This window comes from Colletotrichum gloeosporioides, assembly GCF_011800055.1.
Source record: "Colletotrichum gloeosporioides strain Lc1 chromosome Unknown consensus_69, whole genome shotgun sequence".
Lineage (NCBI taxonomy): Eukaryota > Fungi > Ascomycota > Sordariomycetes > Glomerellales > Glomerellaceae > Colletotrichum > Colletotrichum gloeosporioides.
This window is the reverse complement of record NW_025544714.1, coordinates 19,924-32,853: the sequence shown is the minus strand read 5'-3', so window position 1 is coordinate 32,853 and position 12,930 is coordinate 19,924. Positions and strand designations below refer to the sequence as shown.

At 56.5% G+C, this 12,930-nt stretch overlaps 3 protein-coding genes and 1 pseudogene across 4 annotated transcripts; 1 reads left to right on the top strand and 3 right to left on the bottom strand.

Moving 5' to 3' along the window:
• Positions 1-3,418: 3,418 nt before the first annotated feature.
• GCG54_00010805 lies at positions 3,419-4,957 on the bottom strand (annotated as a pseudogene). Its single transcript has 3 exons — positions 4,081-4,957; positions 3,907-3,995; positions 3,419-3,860 (listed from the first exon to the last, which is right to left on the bottom strand). Coding segments are annotated over exons 1-3 (1,408 nt in total).
• Positions 4,958-5,399: 442 nt separating this feature from the next.
• GCG54_00010804 (Chorismate synthase) lies at positions 5,400-6,692 on the top strand (the record flags this gene model as incomplete). The annotated part of the gene is made up of 2 exons (XM_045410720.1): positions 5,400-5,434; positions 5,501-6,692. 2 exons carry the CDS (start codon positions 5,400-5,402, stop codon positions 6,690-6,692), a joined length of 1,227 nt encoding a protein of 408 aa, XP_045260285.1.
• A 114-nt stretch (positions 6,693-6,806) lies between these two features.
• GCG54_00010803 (uncharacterized protein) lies at positions 6,807-8,252 on the bottom strand (the record flags this gene model as incomplete). The annotated part of the gene is made up of 3 exons (XM_045410719.1): positions 6,807-7,054; positions 7,101-8,007; positions 8,064-8,252. 3 exons carry the CDS (start codon positions 8,250-8,252, stop codon positions 6,807-6,809), a joined length of 1,344 nt encoding a protein of 447 aa, XP_045260284.1.
• Positions 8,253-9,332: 1,080 nt separating this feature from the next.
• GCG54_00010802 (Glucan endo-1 3-alpha-glucosidase agn1) lies at positions 9,333-10,929 on the bottom strand (the record flags this gene model as incomplete). Its single annotated transcript, XM_045410718.1, has 3 exons — positions 9,333-10,083; positions 10,137-10,780; positions 10,849-10,929. 3 exons carry the CDS (start codon positions 10,927-10,929, stop codon positions 9,333-9,335), a joined length of 1,476 nt encoding a protein of 491 aa, XP_045260283.1.
• Between the last annotated feature and the right edge of the window lie 2,001 nt (positions 10,930-12,930).

Here is a 12,930-nt window from a genome sequence, read left to right as displayed (position 1 = left end):
GATGTGATTTCTTGCACAGGTAAACCCCCGTTGACGACGCCGACGTTGACTGTCTCTCAGCAAGCAAGCCCCCGGCCCGGTCGAGATGCGCGCCCTCGGAAAAAGCAAAAAAGGAGATACGCATTCATCCGGGGTATTATGGGGACGAAAGGGGGCTCGAGAAATGCGGAGGAGGGGAAAAGGGGAGGGGCGGCCGAGATTATTCGCTCGCCGAGGGGGGGGGCAGGAGCTGGTTTGCTCCGAAGCGGGCGAGGAATCGCACCGATTTGGCCGGGCGTCTGCCTCCCTTCGTGAACGGCTGCATGTGTTTGCGGTTTTACGCCGGGCCTTCTCTTCCTGTTCTCAAGCATGGCTCTGGCTCAGTATTCGATGCAGCCGCCACTATCACATCTCAGCTTTTTTCGAGGGGCTGATTGGTCTGACACACCGGGAGACGGAGCGAGCACACACAACGCCGGTGGTGTGTGTAACCATGGAGCTATCCCGCTTCCTCCGCATTTCTCACTCTGGGCTCAAAACACCCGACGCAACCCGCCCCTCTCTCGGCTCTCCAATGTCTCGGGGTTTTGAGAGGAGATTGGTTGGGCAGGACGAGTTGGTCATCTATCACGGATGAGCTCGCAGAAGAAAGAAAAAAGGATGTGTGTGATGGGGACGCGAGCGGCGACTAGAGTGGGAAAAGGTGAGGGAGCCGGCGGGGTTTTCGGTGTGACACGCGCCTGCCTGGGCGGGCCGGGGGTGACGTTCATTGCTGACCGTGGGATCCAAGGTGAACGAAAATGCCCCGGTGATGCGTGGTTGCGGCGCAGCTGGGTGATGGTTTGCTTGGGTCTGACCAACGAGTTTGCATGACTTGCTCTGCCTCTTGGCCTATGTATGAAAGTGATGTGTCTCTTTTCTTAGCGTTCTTGCTATTAAGTAAGAGTTCCGCGGGGAAATCTAGTGAAGCTGTGAGGTGGGAAGCTTCGGCTCGTGGAGGGGGTTTTTAGTGGGCAACCCCCCGGATGGAAACTTGCTGGGTCGTCAGCACAACACGGTACAGCACAGCGCGCCGCTTGGTGTTGGTGTTGTTGGTTTGGTGGTTGGGGTCTGGACTGGACAATAGGTGTTCTGTGCCGCTGCACGTCATCCCAAATATTGGGGGCGGGGTGCTTGGGGCTGTGTTTGGTTGCCAATCTTCTCCTAAGAACATCTTTTGGGCGGGGGATGGGTGGATGGATGGATGATCACGTCCCTGCATGTTCGCTAGCTAAAGCGGTGATCTTCGTTTTCTTCTTGGTGCTGGAGAAATCCTGTGCGTGGCTGGTGTAGAGGGATGCGTGTGATGATGGGTCATATCGTAATACGAAAGCCGCATTACACTCACTCACGACTGTCTTGTACGGGTTTTCCGGCTTTGCGCCTCGTCACGTTGTGGTGCTCGTCCTGTTATTCTGACGGCATGTCTCGGTTGAGGGCGAAGCACCTCATCCATCCGCGCGGGAAGAGATGATGATGGTGAATAACTAATCGCTGTGTTCTCGTGTGTAAGTCATCCAACGCGCACCCGGTGGTTTGGGCTTCCCGGTCTGTCACGTAAGGGCCTCTAGCACGCGTCACTCTGATTTGCGCCATTCTCGTAGCATGGGAGGCTAGATGGGAGCTAAGAGGTGGATGGTGAGGGCCGATGACGACGGAGGGGACTCAAATGTTGGAGCCGGGAACGAAGAAGATGGTGATGGTGATGCTACGGGTGCGCGGTATGCAGCCACACCTTTTTTCTTCTTCCTTTTCCTCTTCCGCCTTTCTGGTTTACGTTGATATTTTTGTTTCTGGACGGGGGGGACCAGTGACTGGCGCGACGGCCTTCCTTGGTGCAACGTTCGTTCTTTGGGGGAGGGGGGTTGCGAATGGCGTGTGGCATGGTATGGTGACCGACCGTTTGTCTAGTACGGATACGCTGCTGGGGCTTGATAGAGAATTAGACGGGGCTTGTGGCGGGTAAATCAAAAGTGTGGCGAGGCAAAGACAATCCAATATCTTTCTTCCTTGCCGTTGGTCTCTGTCTTTGCGTCGTTCGTCGTCTGCTGCTCGAGGACAGGAGGGGAGTGAGGATCTGCCTGATTGGAGATGTTTCACGCAGCACACCCGGTCCGGTCCACCTTCCTTCCCACTTTTCCCTTATCATGGGCCATGCCGTCTCTCGTGATGGGAAAGTTGCGAAAATGGGATTTGTTTTTGTGAGTGTGTGCGAAGGAATGCTACCTCGGGGTGATGTTGGTGAGTGAGTTCCCCGGAGATCGCTTCGGCAGTGGAGCGGAGGAAAACAGGGAGGAGATGTATGTCTTGGAGGATTGTTACCATACTCGGACGTGTTGTCTTTTAACGGCCAGCATTTCGCAGACTTTTGTCCCCTGTGTCTGGGAAAGGCGGAATTCTTTGATGGGTGGGTAGTGTTTGGTTCATCAGATCTGGACTAGTTGTCGCAGCTTTTGATGGCGAGTGAGTGAGAGACAGAGAGATGTCTTGGATGTCGGGATGGAGCAATGCTGTGACACCGACTTCCCGCGCGTGATGTGAGAGTCTCTCTGGAACGTAGAATCGGCGGTTATCGAGGGCCATCTAGAGACAGATGCAGATATGTGCCCGATTTGGGGCCCTGGACGGTGGGAGAGTGGGGAGGGTGAAGGGAAAGAAGTGGCTTTGGAAAGTGTTGAGGTGAGTGAGTGTGATGTCTCGGAATGGGACTGGTGATGATACTTACAGAGAGGGTGGGAAGGAAGGGTTCTGATGCTTGGTATTCCTCTTTCCTCTAGGGGTACGCTTTTGCCTCTTTCTTCGTGAGACAGAGGATTCACATGGTCGGGGTGATTTGAATGCCTTTTTGGAATTGTGATCTTGGCGTTGGCTTGTGATGATGATGTTGGATGGGGGTTTGAAATACACATGTGTGAATTTGCGTGCGAAGATGAGAAAGGAAGTCACTGCCTTCTGAAACAGCGTGTGCACAAGCGCTTGGGAATATTAGAGACCAGATTGCTGTCCGTTCGGTATCTTCTGCGAAGCCCACGAGGCAACAGAGGAGCATATATCGTGATGAATGCTGTTCATCAACGAGACTGAAAAAACTGCGATGAACTTGGGAAACATGTTCGAGCCCGGCAGAGCCACAGACCTACTCAATAGAACCAAAAGATGCCATCTGAGAGTGCTTTAATATGTTTAGGGATTGTATTATTTGGTATATCGCCAGATCTTTACATATCTTACACGTCTATGGGATGATGTCCAGGGATTATCACAATCCACCTAGTTCACGACACACAGCCTAACAGCCCCCGGCTTCTCCGCAAGCTTTATCAGAGATAGTGAATGACGTCTCGACACACATTATATCTGTGTTCTTGTTAAGTTGGACTCGGGAGCAACTTCATCTCCGTCAAGCCTTGCGAGCATTGGGAATCTTTGACCGATCACTGCTCTTCCGGGCATCCACCTCGTCAACTAGGTAGCTAAGTTGGCAGATCCGCGTACGGTCGGCGGCGAACAGGCCCAGAATGCCGGCAAGTGTGATGTGAGGCCTGTCGCCTCGCAAATTCCAGGTGCTCGGCAGGTCTCGAAGCCCGTTGTGTCTACACCTGCCTCCTGCCGAGCAGAGAGTTCAGCCATGGTCCAAGGGTTGAAGCATCACCAGCATCTAGGCCGCCGTCACGCAGTTGTCGGGTCCAGTCGTCGATTTCCCAGATCTTAGAGTTGATCATGGACTCGGAGAGAGTCTGGGGCTGAGCAGACGAGAGCCCTTCGAGGGCGAACTGTTGAATGAGGCCGTGGCGAGATTCGAATGAGAGTTTGAACTGAATGCTTTCGTTAGCCCTGTGAAACTGACCAACGTCTGTGATGTTTTGAGAGGCGAGGCATATTCCTTACCTTGCCGGGTAGCTCAGGGCGTTCCCTGTCATCTTCTTCTGATGGGTGCGTTGAGAAGGTGAAAAGTGGTGTCTGGCCGTAGATCCATTCTCGCGACTGCAATGTGAATGACGTTAGCTGAGGACTTCACTCATAATTAAAGCAGCATGACGCTGAGTTGTCATGAGATTCAACTTGCCTCGAGCTCCTTGATCCCCTTCTTCACGCTCTCAACTTGTCCCGCCTCCTCTCCTAGCCTGGCCTCCACGTCGAACGCACCGTACATCTTTCCGAACTCCTCAACCACCGCCTCCTCAAACTTCTTCGTATCCTCGACGCCGACGTTGCGAATACGCGAGCGTACGCTCTCCACTCCGCGAGCCTTGATGAAGGGTTCCGCAGGCGAGCGGAGAAAGCTGCCGATGCGTGGCAAGTTCGGGGAGGAAAGGAGACAGGTTCCGTGATGGAGGGAGCGCAGACGGGTGAGTTTGTACGCCGACCCGGAAATCTTGAACGTGTTTTCTGCGTTTGCGAGAGGTTTGCCCGTGCACGACGACAAGGGGATGGGGTTTGCCGAGGGCGTGGTCATGACGATGTCGTGCCGACAGTTGACGGCCACGTCTGGCACGCCCAGCTTGTGAAGCGCACGGCACACCATCTCGGCGTGCTTGTCGCGGTCGAAATTGGCCGGCGGGCAGATGACGGAGTAGTTTACGTTTCCCTCGTCGTGGAAGACGGTGCCGCCTCCGCTGCGGCGGCGGACGAGGTCGATGGCATCCCGGCTGCGGTCTAGGGACTGCAGGAGCGGGAGGTTGACTTCGAGCCACGGGTTCTGGTTGCGGCCTATGACGATGCTCGGGCGGTTGGTGTAAAGGAAGAGCACGTTGGAGTCGGATGGTGTGGTCTGAAGGAGGTGATGCTCTATGGAGAGGTTGATGTACGGCGAGCGGGAGTTGGAAATGTAGACTTGGGTTTTTGAGGAGGGGTTTGCGGCGAGGGCTGAGAAGGGGCGGAGGCTTGGCTGGCTTTTGATGTGGCTCAAGGTCCTGAAGACCGGGCGAGCGGCGAACATTGTGACGGTGGTAGGGGGTGAGTCCGATGCTTATGACTATGACAATGACATTGTGTTTTGGGGCGTGCTGAGCGTTCGGTGAGGGTTGACCGAGGTGGATCGTCTTTGTGGCACACGCAAGTGAATTTCAGCCTGTCACGCTCGTCAGAACCTCATGGGAACTATGGAGTTGAATGAGTCACTTACTATGACCTACGATGAGTCGTCGACACGAGGATGAGTGAGTGTTGATGAGGTTGAGGGTTGCATCTATCAGAATTTCTGCCTCATCAACGACATGATCCCTGTAAGACCAAGCCCCACCTCATTACCGGGGCCATGCATATAAAGCAAACGAACCCCTCCACCCCGCATCGGACGACTCGAATTCTTTTTGGATTTTTGGATTGACTCACCGAACATCGGCCCAGATTTTCCAAATCCTCATCACCAAGCCTCCAAAATGTCGACGTTCGGCAACTACTTCAAGGTCACGACGTGCGTCGCGTCCGATATGAACCCTTCAATGGCCAATGGACTAACTTGAACCTTTCCGCCAAACAGCTACGGCGAGTCCCACGGCAAGTCCGTCGGCGTCATCGTCGACGGCGTGCCGCCCGGCTTGAGCCTCACCGAGTCCGATGTTCAGCCCCAGCTGAACCGCCGCCGCCCCGGCCAGAGCGCCCTCACAACCCCGCGAAACGAGAAGGACCGCGTCGTCATCCAGAGCGGCACCGAAAACGGGATTTGCCTCGGCACCCCGATCGGCATGATCGTCCAGAACGAGGATCAACGCCCTAAGGACTACGGCAATTCCACCATGGACATGTTCCCCCGCCCGTCCCACGCCGACTGGACCTACCTCGAGAAGTACGGCGTCAAAGCCAGCTCCGGCGGTGGCCGCTCCTCCGCCCGCGAGACCATCGCCCGTGTCGCCGCCGGCGCCGTCGCCGAGAAGTACCTGCGCGAGGCCTACGGCACAACAATCACCGCCTTCACCACCAGCGTCGGCAACGTCCACCTCTTCCCCCCGACCCCCGAGCACCCGACCCCGTCCACGAACCCCGGATTCCTCTCCCTCCTCAACACCATCGACCGCAAGACCGTCGACGAGTTCCTCCCCGTCCGCTGCCCCCACGAGGAGACAAACGAGAAGATGATTGACTGCATCAGCGACTTCAAGAAGCGCGAGGACAGCATCGGTGGAACCGTCACCTGCGTCATCCGCAACCCGCCCATCGGCCTCGGCGAGCCCTGCTTCGACAAGCTCGAGGCTGAGCTGGCCCACGCCATGATGAGCATCCCCGCCACCAAGGGCTTCGAGATCGGTTCCGGCTTCGGCGGCTGCGAGATCCCCGGCTCCACGCACAACGACGCCTTCGTCAAGACCCCCGAGAGCGAGATCCAGGCCGAGGGCCAGCGTATGGGCATCCCGCGCTCCAAGCTGACCACCAAGACCAACTACTCCGGCGGCATCCAGGGCGGCATCTCCAACGGCGCGCCGATCTACTTCCGCATCGCCTTCAAGCCCCCCGCCACCATCGGCCAGGACCAGACGACGGCAACCTACGACGGTGAGAGCGAGGGTGTCCTGGCCGCCAAGGGCCGTCACGACCCCTGTGTTGTGCCCCGCGCTATCCCCATTGTCGAGGGCATGGCGGCCATTGTGCTGATGGACGCCCTCATGGCGCAGCACGCAAGACAGCTGACGAGGAGTCTGCTGCCGCCTGTCAAGAAGGAGAACGGAAAGGCTTGAAATAGATGGGAGCGGGATTTGTTGTAAATACGGGCACTCAAAAAGCAATTCATAATAGATTCCCTGTTGGTCATTGGACCTCCTAAAGTGTGTCCATTTGGTACGTGACTAGTTTTACAACTCTTCAATCGATTCCTGCTTCTTGGCTGCTCTCACGAGGTGGAACTCCTCTTGTCGCCCATATACCCATTGCCAGCCCTTCCCCTCGCCAGCGAAGTAGACGTCCTCTTCCAGGGCGAACCAGAGTGTCTTGTTTCGTTCAGGGATGTAGTGCTCCACGAGCAGCTCGACGCTAAACCACATATTCCTGACTGCAGCCAACTCGCCGGATGCCGACACATAGTCTTGCATATTCGTCATACCTGGCGAGGGTTAGTGAATATGAGCCAAGTTCAGACGGCGACTTACCGATTAATGGACCGGCAGCATGTCCCCAGTCTCCGATGGGGTGAGTGTAAACACGCCCCTGGATCCCCTCCTTGTGCATTTGATCGAGAGACGTCTTCAGCATCTCATTTCCCGTCTGGCCGACTGTGATGGTCTCCCTCACAATATCCTGAAGTCTGTTTCCTTTCTTCAAACCCTCCTTGAGCGATTCCGGGACATCCGTCTCGTCCGGCCGCAGCACGTACCCCAGATGTTGCGTATCGGTATTCAACCCCATCGCAGACAGCCCGAAATCAACATGCAGCATATCCCCATACTCAATAATCCTCCCACCCGCCCCCTCGTCCACGCCGCGTTCTATCTCCATCGCCCACGGCAGCGCCTCGTCGACAACACTAACACTCGGCTGAAACCATGTCGAGAAGTTGTGCGCCAGGATCTCCTCCCGCAACCACCACTCCACGTCCCCCGTCGTCGTCTTCCCCGGCACGACGACCTCCGCGCTGAAGGCCATCGCGATCATGGCCCACGCCGTCTGCATGATCTCGCGGTACTGCGGCAGCTTCGACGCGGGCTGTGCCGCGATGAACTCGACCGCGATCTCGGGCTTGACCACCATCCTGCTCGTCCACGCCCCGCCGAGGCCGTTCGCCATGGCCTGGTACTCGCCTGCGTGCAGGCCGCTCGCGAAGGCGATCTCGGGGTGCGCGTTGATGGCGACGGTCGCCGGGTTGGCTGCCTCGAGCTGCTCTTTGAGGGTCTCCCAGACGTCGGTGGTCCAGCCTACGATGCAGCCCGGCTGTTTAGGTAGGGAGGAGGCGAGGGGCTCGGCGAGGAAGAGGCATGTAGTGCGGCGGCGGGCGGAAAAGGTTGTTGCTGGTTTGAGGGACCAGAAGACCGTCTCCTCGGCGTATTCGCGCTGGCTTATCTGCGGGTGCGTTAGATGAATTGGGGAACTCGAGGGCGGAGATGAAGATGGTTTACCAGCCATGCATCGACTCCATGCTTCTTGAGCAAAGCTGGGATCGTGGCTTTACGCTCCTCGGTCCAGGCATCTTGCACCCGGGCTTGTTCGCGGAGCGGAGGGAGAGGATTGTACTTTGGCTTGGGGTCGCTGACGACGGGCTCCCAGAGGAAGGCCGCCGCTGCGATGAGCGGAGTGAGCCAGTGCATCTTGTCACTACGATCAATGGCAGGTATGCGATGGTGTCACGATCAATTGAGTGAGAGAACGAAGTTGAGGAGGGGTCTGGAGCTTGACGATGAGATGAGAGAAGCGAGATCGGATGACGTCCAAGCCCCGTTTGAGGCATGGACCGCATGTTCTTTTCGTGGAGGTCGGCATCTTATCTAGTCCCGGAAAGGCAGCTGGATTACCGGAACCTTGAATCCTACGCTGCATGGATGCTGATCCCCGTCTCGGTGAGTGTGTGGCTTCACCGAGGCAGAACATCGCCTCTTGGGGGGTAAAAATTGCAGTGCCCATGCGGGAGGCGGGAATGATGTGGAAGCTTTGTGCAACACAGTATGGTTGGATCATCGTATTGGCAGTGCATCGAGATAGCAGCGCCTGATCCACTCATTGGTGATGGACTTCTCAGCCATGGGAGTAAGCCCGCCCGCCCTCTGGGGTTGATGAAATTGCAGTCAATAGCCCAAGGCAAAATGAGAAATGAGAAATCAGGCAAGAATGAATTTGGATCAGCCTGTTTCATCAGGCTCCAAGATACAAGGTTGGCTAAGAGAACTATGAAATCGCCGCGAGATGGGAAGTTCGAATTGGCTGAATTGTATTGCCCGTATGTGCTTACCAGTTCCCTACAAGCAGACACTGCTGAAGCACGTCTTAGACAGCTAGGAGGTGGACAATGAGGCCATTTTAGATTGCAAGCTGTCTCAATTTCTAGTTTGAAAATCACGACCAGGCAAGCCCTCGTTACAAGATCAAGTTTCTTGATCGAAAGTTATGAATCTGTCTCATGCGGCCAACAGTCCAGCCTGGAAATCTTAAGAAGTGAATCTCTAACTCTAATAATGATCAACATAATATACATGGTAATTGAATCTTTCCATGTAGCCTTCACGAAGTTATTCTCAAGCTCATCCTTAAATCCAATCCGCCACCGGGTATCTATGTCCTACAGGGGTATCATCCAAAGCGCCCACCAAATCTTCCAAACTTCTTAACCTTCGTCGTCATCTTTGTATGACCTCATTTGATTGTCATATCCTTCATCTCTTCTCATACCTCAATCACACCACGCCGGCAACAACGAGACTCACAAGAGCGACAACCACATACACAAGGCCACGACTTTGACTCAGAGACGTAGCAGCAGAGTCATCGTCACCAGAGGCAGTGCTCTTGGGACCATCGCCAGTCTGCGTCGGGGTCGGGTTGGGATCGTCAACATGCAGCGCCTCGGTGCTTCCAACCCAGGCGTTCCAGTTGGTCAGCCCCTCAGGACAGTCCGTCAGGATCTTCTTGCCCTCGATCTTGGCAATCTCAATGCCGTACTTGGCCATGGTGACGACGACGTCGCCTCCCTCGGTGAAGGGCACGCTGCCGTGGTACACACCCTTGCCGCCGTCGGGGACGGAGGTCCAGTTGCCCTTCTGCGTCTTGCCGTTGACGGAGACGGTGACCTCGGCGGTGGAGTTGAGGAGGGCGGAGAAGAAGATCCTGTCCTGGACGACCTGGGACACCGCCATGGTTTTCTGCGCCTGGGTGATGGAGTTGCCGACCGTGCCGCCGTCGGCGCAGGCGAGGGCGGGCGAGCCGCGGTACCATGCCATGAAGCCCTCCTCGGTGATGGAGGCGGGGATGGCACGCTTGTAGGTGTCGATGAGGTAGGGGAGGAAGTGGCGCCAGCCGTCGTGGGGGTGGTCGAGGGCGTAGTTGAAGGGGGCCTCGCCGACGGAGAAGGCCTCGAGGGCGTTGGTGCGAACGGGGCCGATGTGGTGGGACTCGCCGTAGTCGTTCCATGAGATGATTTGAACGAAACTGTCATATATTAGCATCATAGTCATCCAATTATGGGAAAGGGGGTTTCGTACTCAGGCTGCATGTCCAAGACCTGCTTCCAGCGGTCATACCAGAGATCATCGCCACGCCAAACCCAGTTCTTCTTGTATCCAGGAAGGTTGGTGTAGAACCACGGGGAAACTGGCATCATGTAAGGCTTCCCCTGAAGAGCCCAGATATAAGCAGCGTCACCCTTTGTGTCCATGTTGGTGCTTCCAATGGGCCAGGCGTTCCAACTGAACAGACCATCGGCGACGCCACCTGCAAGACTGAGGGCCTTCTCAGGAGAAACAGACGACCAGTCAGGGATGAAGAAGGCGCCCGTCTTGTTCTTGATCTCGATCCAGTCCTCGGCGTTCTCGGTGCCCTCAAACGTCGAAGCCACGGGCTTGCCGCCATACTTGAGGTACTCCTCGCGCTGGAAGTACGTGTCTCCCATCTCCAGGATGGTCTCCACGGGCCACGGCGCGCCTCCGTGCTCGCCGCCCATGTAGTCGAAGGAGAAGAGGAGGTGGAAGCCGACCTTGGCGGCGGCAGTGAAGGCGACGTCGAGGGCTTCGGCGGTGTGGGGGTCCGTCATGCCCATGTTGAGCGCGAAGGCATCGATGTGAGCCTCCTTGGCGAGCTTGAAGTCATCCTCAAAGTCGCTCATGGTGTAGTTCTTGGTGTTGATGAGCTGCAAGGGAATGTTAGGGCGATCATGATCATCAAACGGAGACGGGGAAGGGTGGTGATCGACAGTACCATGAAGTGGGCGATGACGGCCGCGGCCTGTACTTGGGTCACGGCGGCCAAGAGGCCCGCAAGGAAGGTGATGAACTTCATCGTCAAGGTGTGGCGTGAGCCGTTTGGTCAACGGGGGGAGGAAGGCTTGAGCTGTCAAGAGCACGTTTGATCGGCGTGGGCAAACGGAAGATGCAAACGGGTGAGGAGGGCCCAACAAAGGAGACTGAACAGCGAACCATGCGGCATTATGTATCGTGTGTTCTGCCTCTCATCCGCCGCCCTCACTCGAGGACCACCCAGATCGGGTTACATGCCTCACAGCTTCTGCCTTGAGACTGACAGGCTATCTGGCGTTTGCCGCGGCGGCCCCCACGGGTACGGTACGCCGCGATTGCGCCTGAGCATACACACCCCGGTATGGTGACTGGCCTGACTCCATCGTGAGGACGCCCGGGTGAGTAGGCTTAGAGAGCCAACGACAGGTGGCGCATGCCCTCCATGGTTCCTGGACTCAGACTCTGACCGTCAGAGGAGAGGAAGAGAAGGGAACCCTCGGTTCCTGCAGGGTTGGCTGTGGGCGCTTGCCCGATATGGCAACTTCTGAGGGACAGGGGGGTGCCGCCGTTGCGAACCGCCGTTGGTTGTCTTTTGGGAACATGCTTGATGGGCTGAGTGGATCGTGTTTTTGCAGTGTTAGCTTGAGTGAGTTGTGTGTCTGTCTGCGGTGAGCTGCGTGCCTGCTGTGCCGCCAGGCTGCGGCGTGAAAGACGCTGCGGCAGGCCAAGAGACATTACTTTGGTTAGAAGCCGCTTTTGCCGTGCATGGGAAATGACTTCGCCCGACTCTAGGCTTCAACCAATTGTTATCAACGAAGATGAGGAAGCTCGACGGTGGACTATAGCGATGAGGCTTGGTGATGTTTCCTGGAAGAAAGACGAGGACATCTTGATATCCCGCTAGGCTGGAGACCGGCGGGCCAGCGTCTCGTTGCAGTGATCTGAACCCAGGACAAGAAGGGATCAGCAGCGTCGACGGCAAGGAAGTCTTCTGTCGGAGATCTGCCCAGCGGTTCGAGGTCTGGACCGTCCTGTCCAAACGCTCTCTCTCGCTGAGGTAGCATGCAGCATCTGCCTAAGCCTTGTCGCCCTGTCATCAGGCTCTCGCCCGACATCTTAAGCTTGTTGGAGCGGACAAGGATTGCCCAATGCTTGGCCTCTGGGAGAATTGCGGACGACATGCCGAATCCTTCGCTAGCGGCTTCTCGCGCACCACCATTCCCACTCACGATCCCTGTCTTCTCGACTGGCTACACGTGCGGAATCGGCCGAGCTGACACCCACCATCACCAAAAAGACAGCTCGCTTGTGACTGCACCGGCAGCAAGGTACCCGTTTGCCAGCCTGCGATCAGAGATGAGAAATAAGCAATAATACCCTTTCTGGTCCTTCGTAGGCGACTCAGTGAGAAAGAGCCGTGCGCCCTCGGAGCAGAGCAAGGGTTTTTGCTATCAACAGGGGTTGTAATGGGCTTTTTCTGCCCACTGTTTTCAGGCAGCACAGAGCACGATGGGGCAAGTCCCCGGCGAAAAGAGTTGCTTGTCGCTTGTTGCCTTTGATCCTGAAGACTTGGCTCTCTTGTTACCATTGAGTCGTTTTGCCGTTTCGCCGCGCGCTCGTAGAGCGGACCAACCAGGCCGGCGGAGGGGGGCTGACTGAGAGAATCTTGCAGACTCGAAGACCGCAGCGCAGCACCAGCCTTGTGGACCACTAGATCCTGAGCCCCCCGCCCCCTCCTCGGATCGCAAAAGATAAGAGGGAGACACGAGAGACAAGCGGCGGAGCGCACGTCATCGCTGTGGGTTAAGTGTCGGAATACCGTCGAAAGGCATATACGGAAACCCAGTTACTGGCTGTTGTCGAATCCTTCTGGTTATTTTCAGTTTACGAAATGGCGAGCGGTGGGGAGCGGACGATTGGGGCTCCGACGATGAGGATTGAGACGGCGACGGTTGGCGGAAGCCCCTCAGAGATGTGGGCGTCGCGCTGGGTTTCTGGTTGGAAAATGTGCGTTATCGTCGGCCAATCGTCCGGACACCCGCCG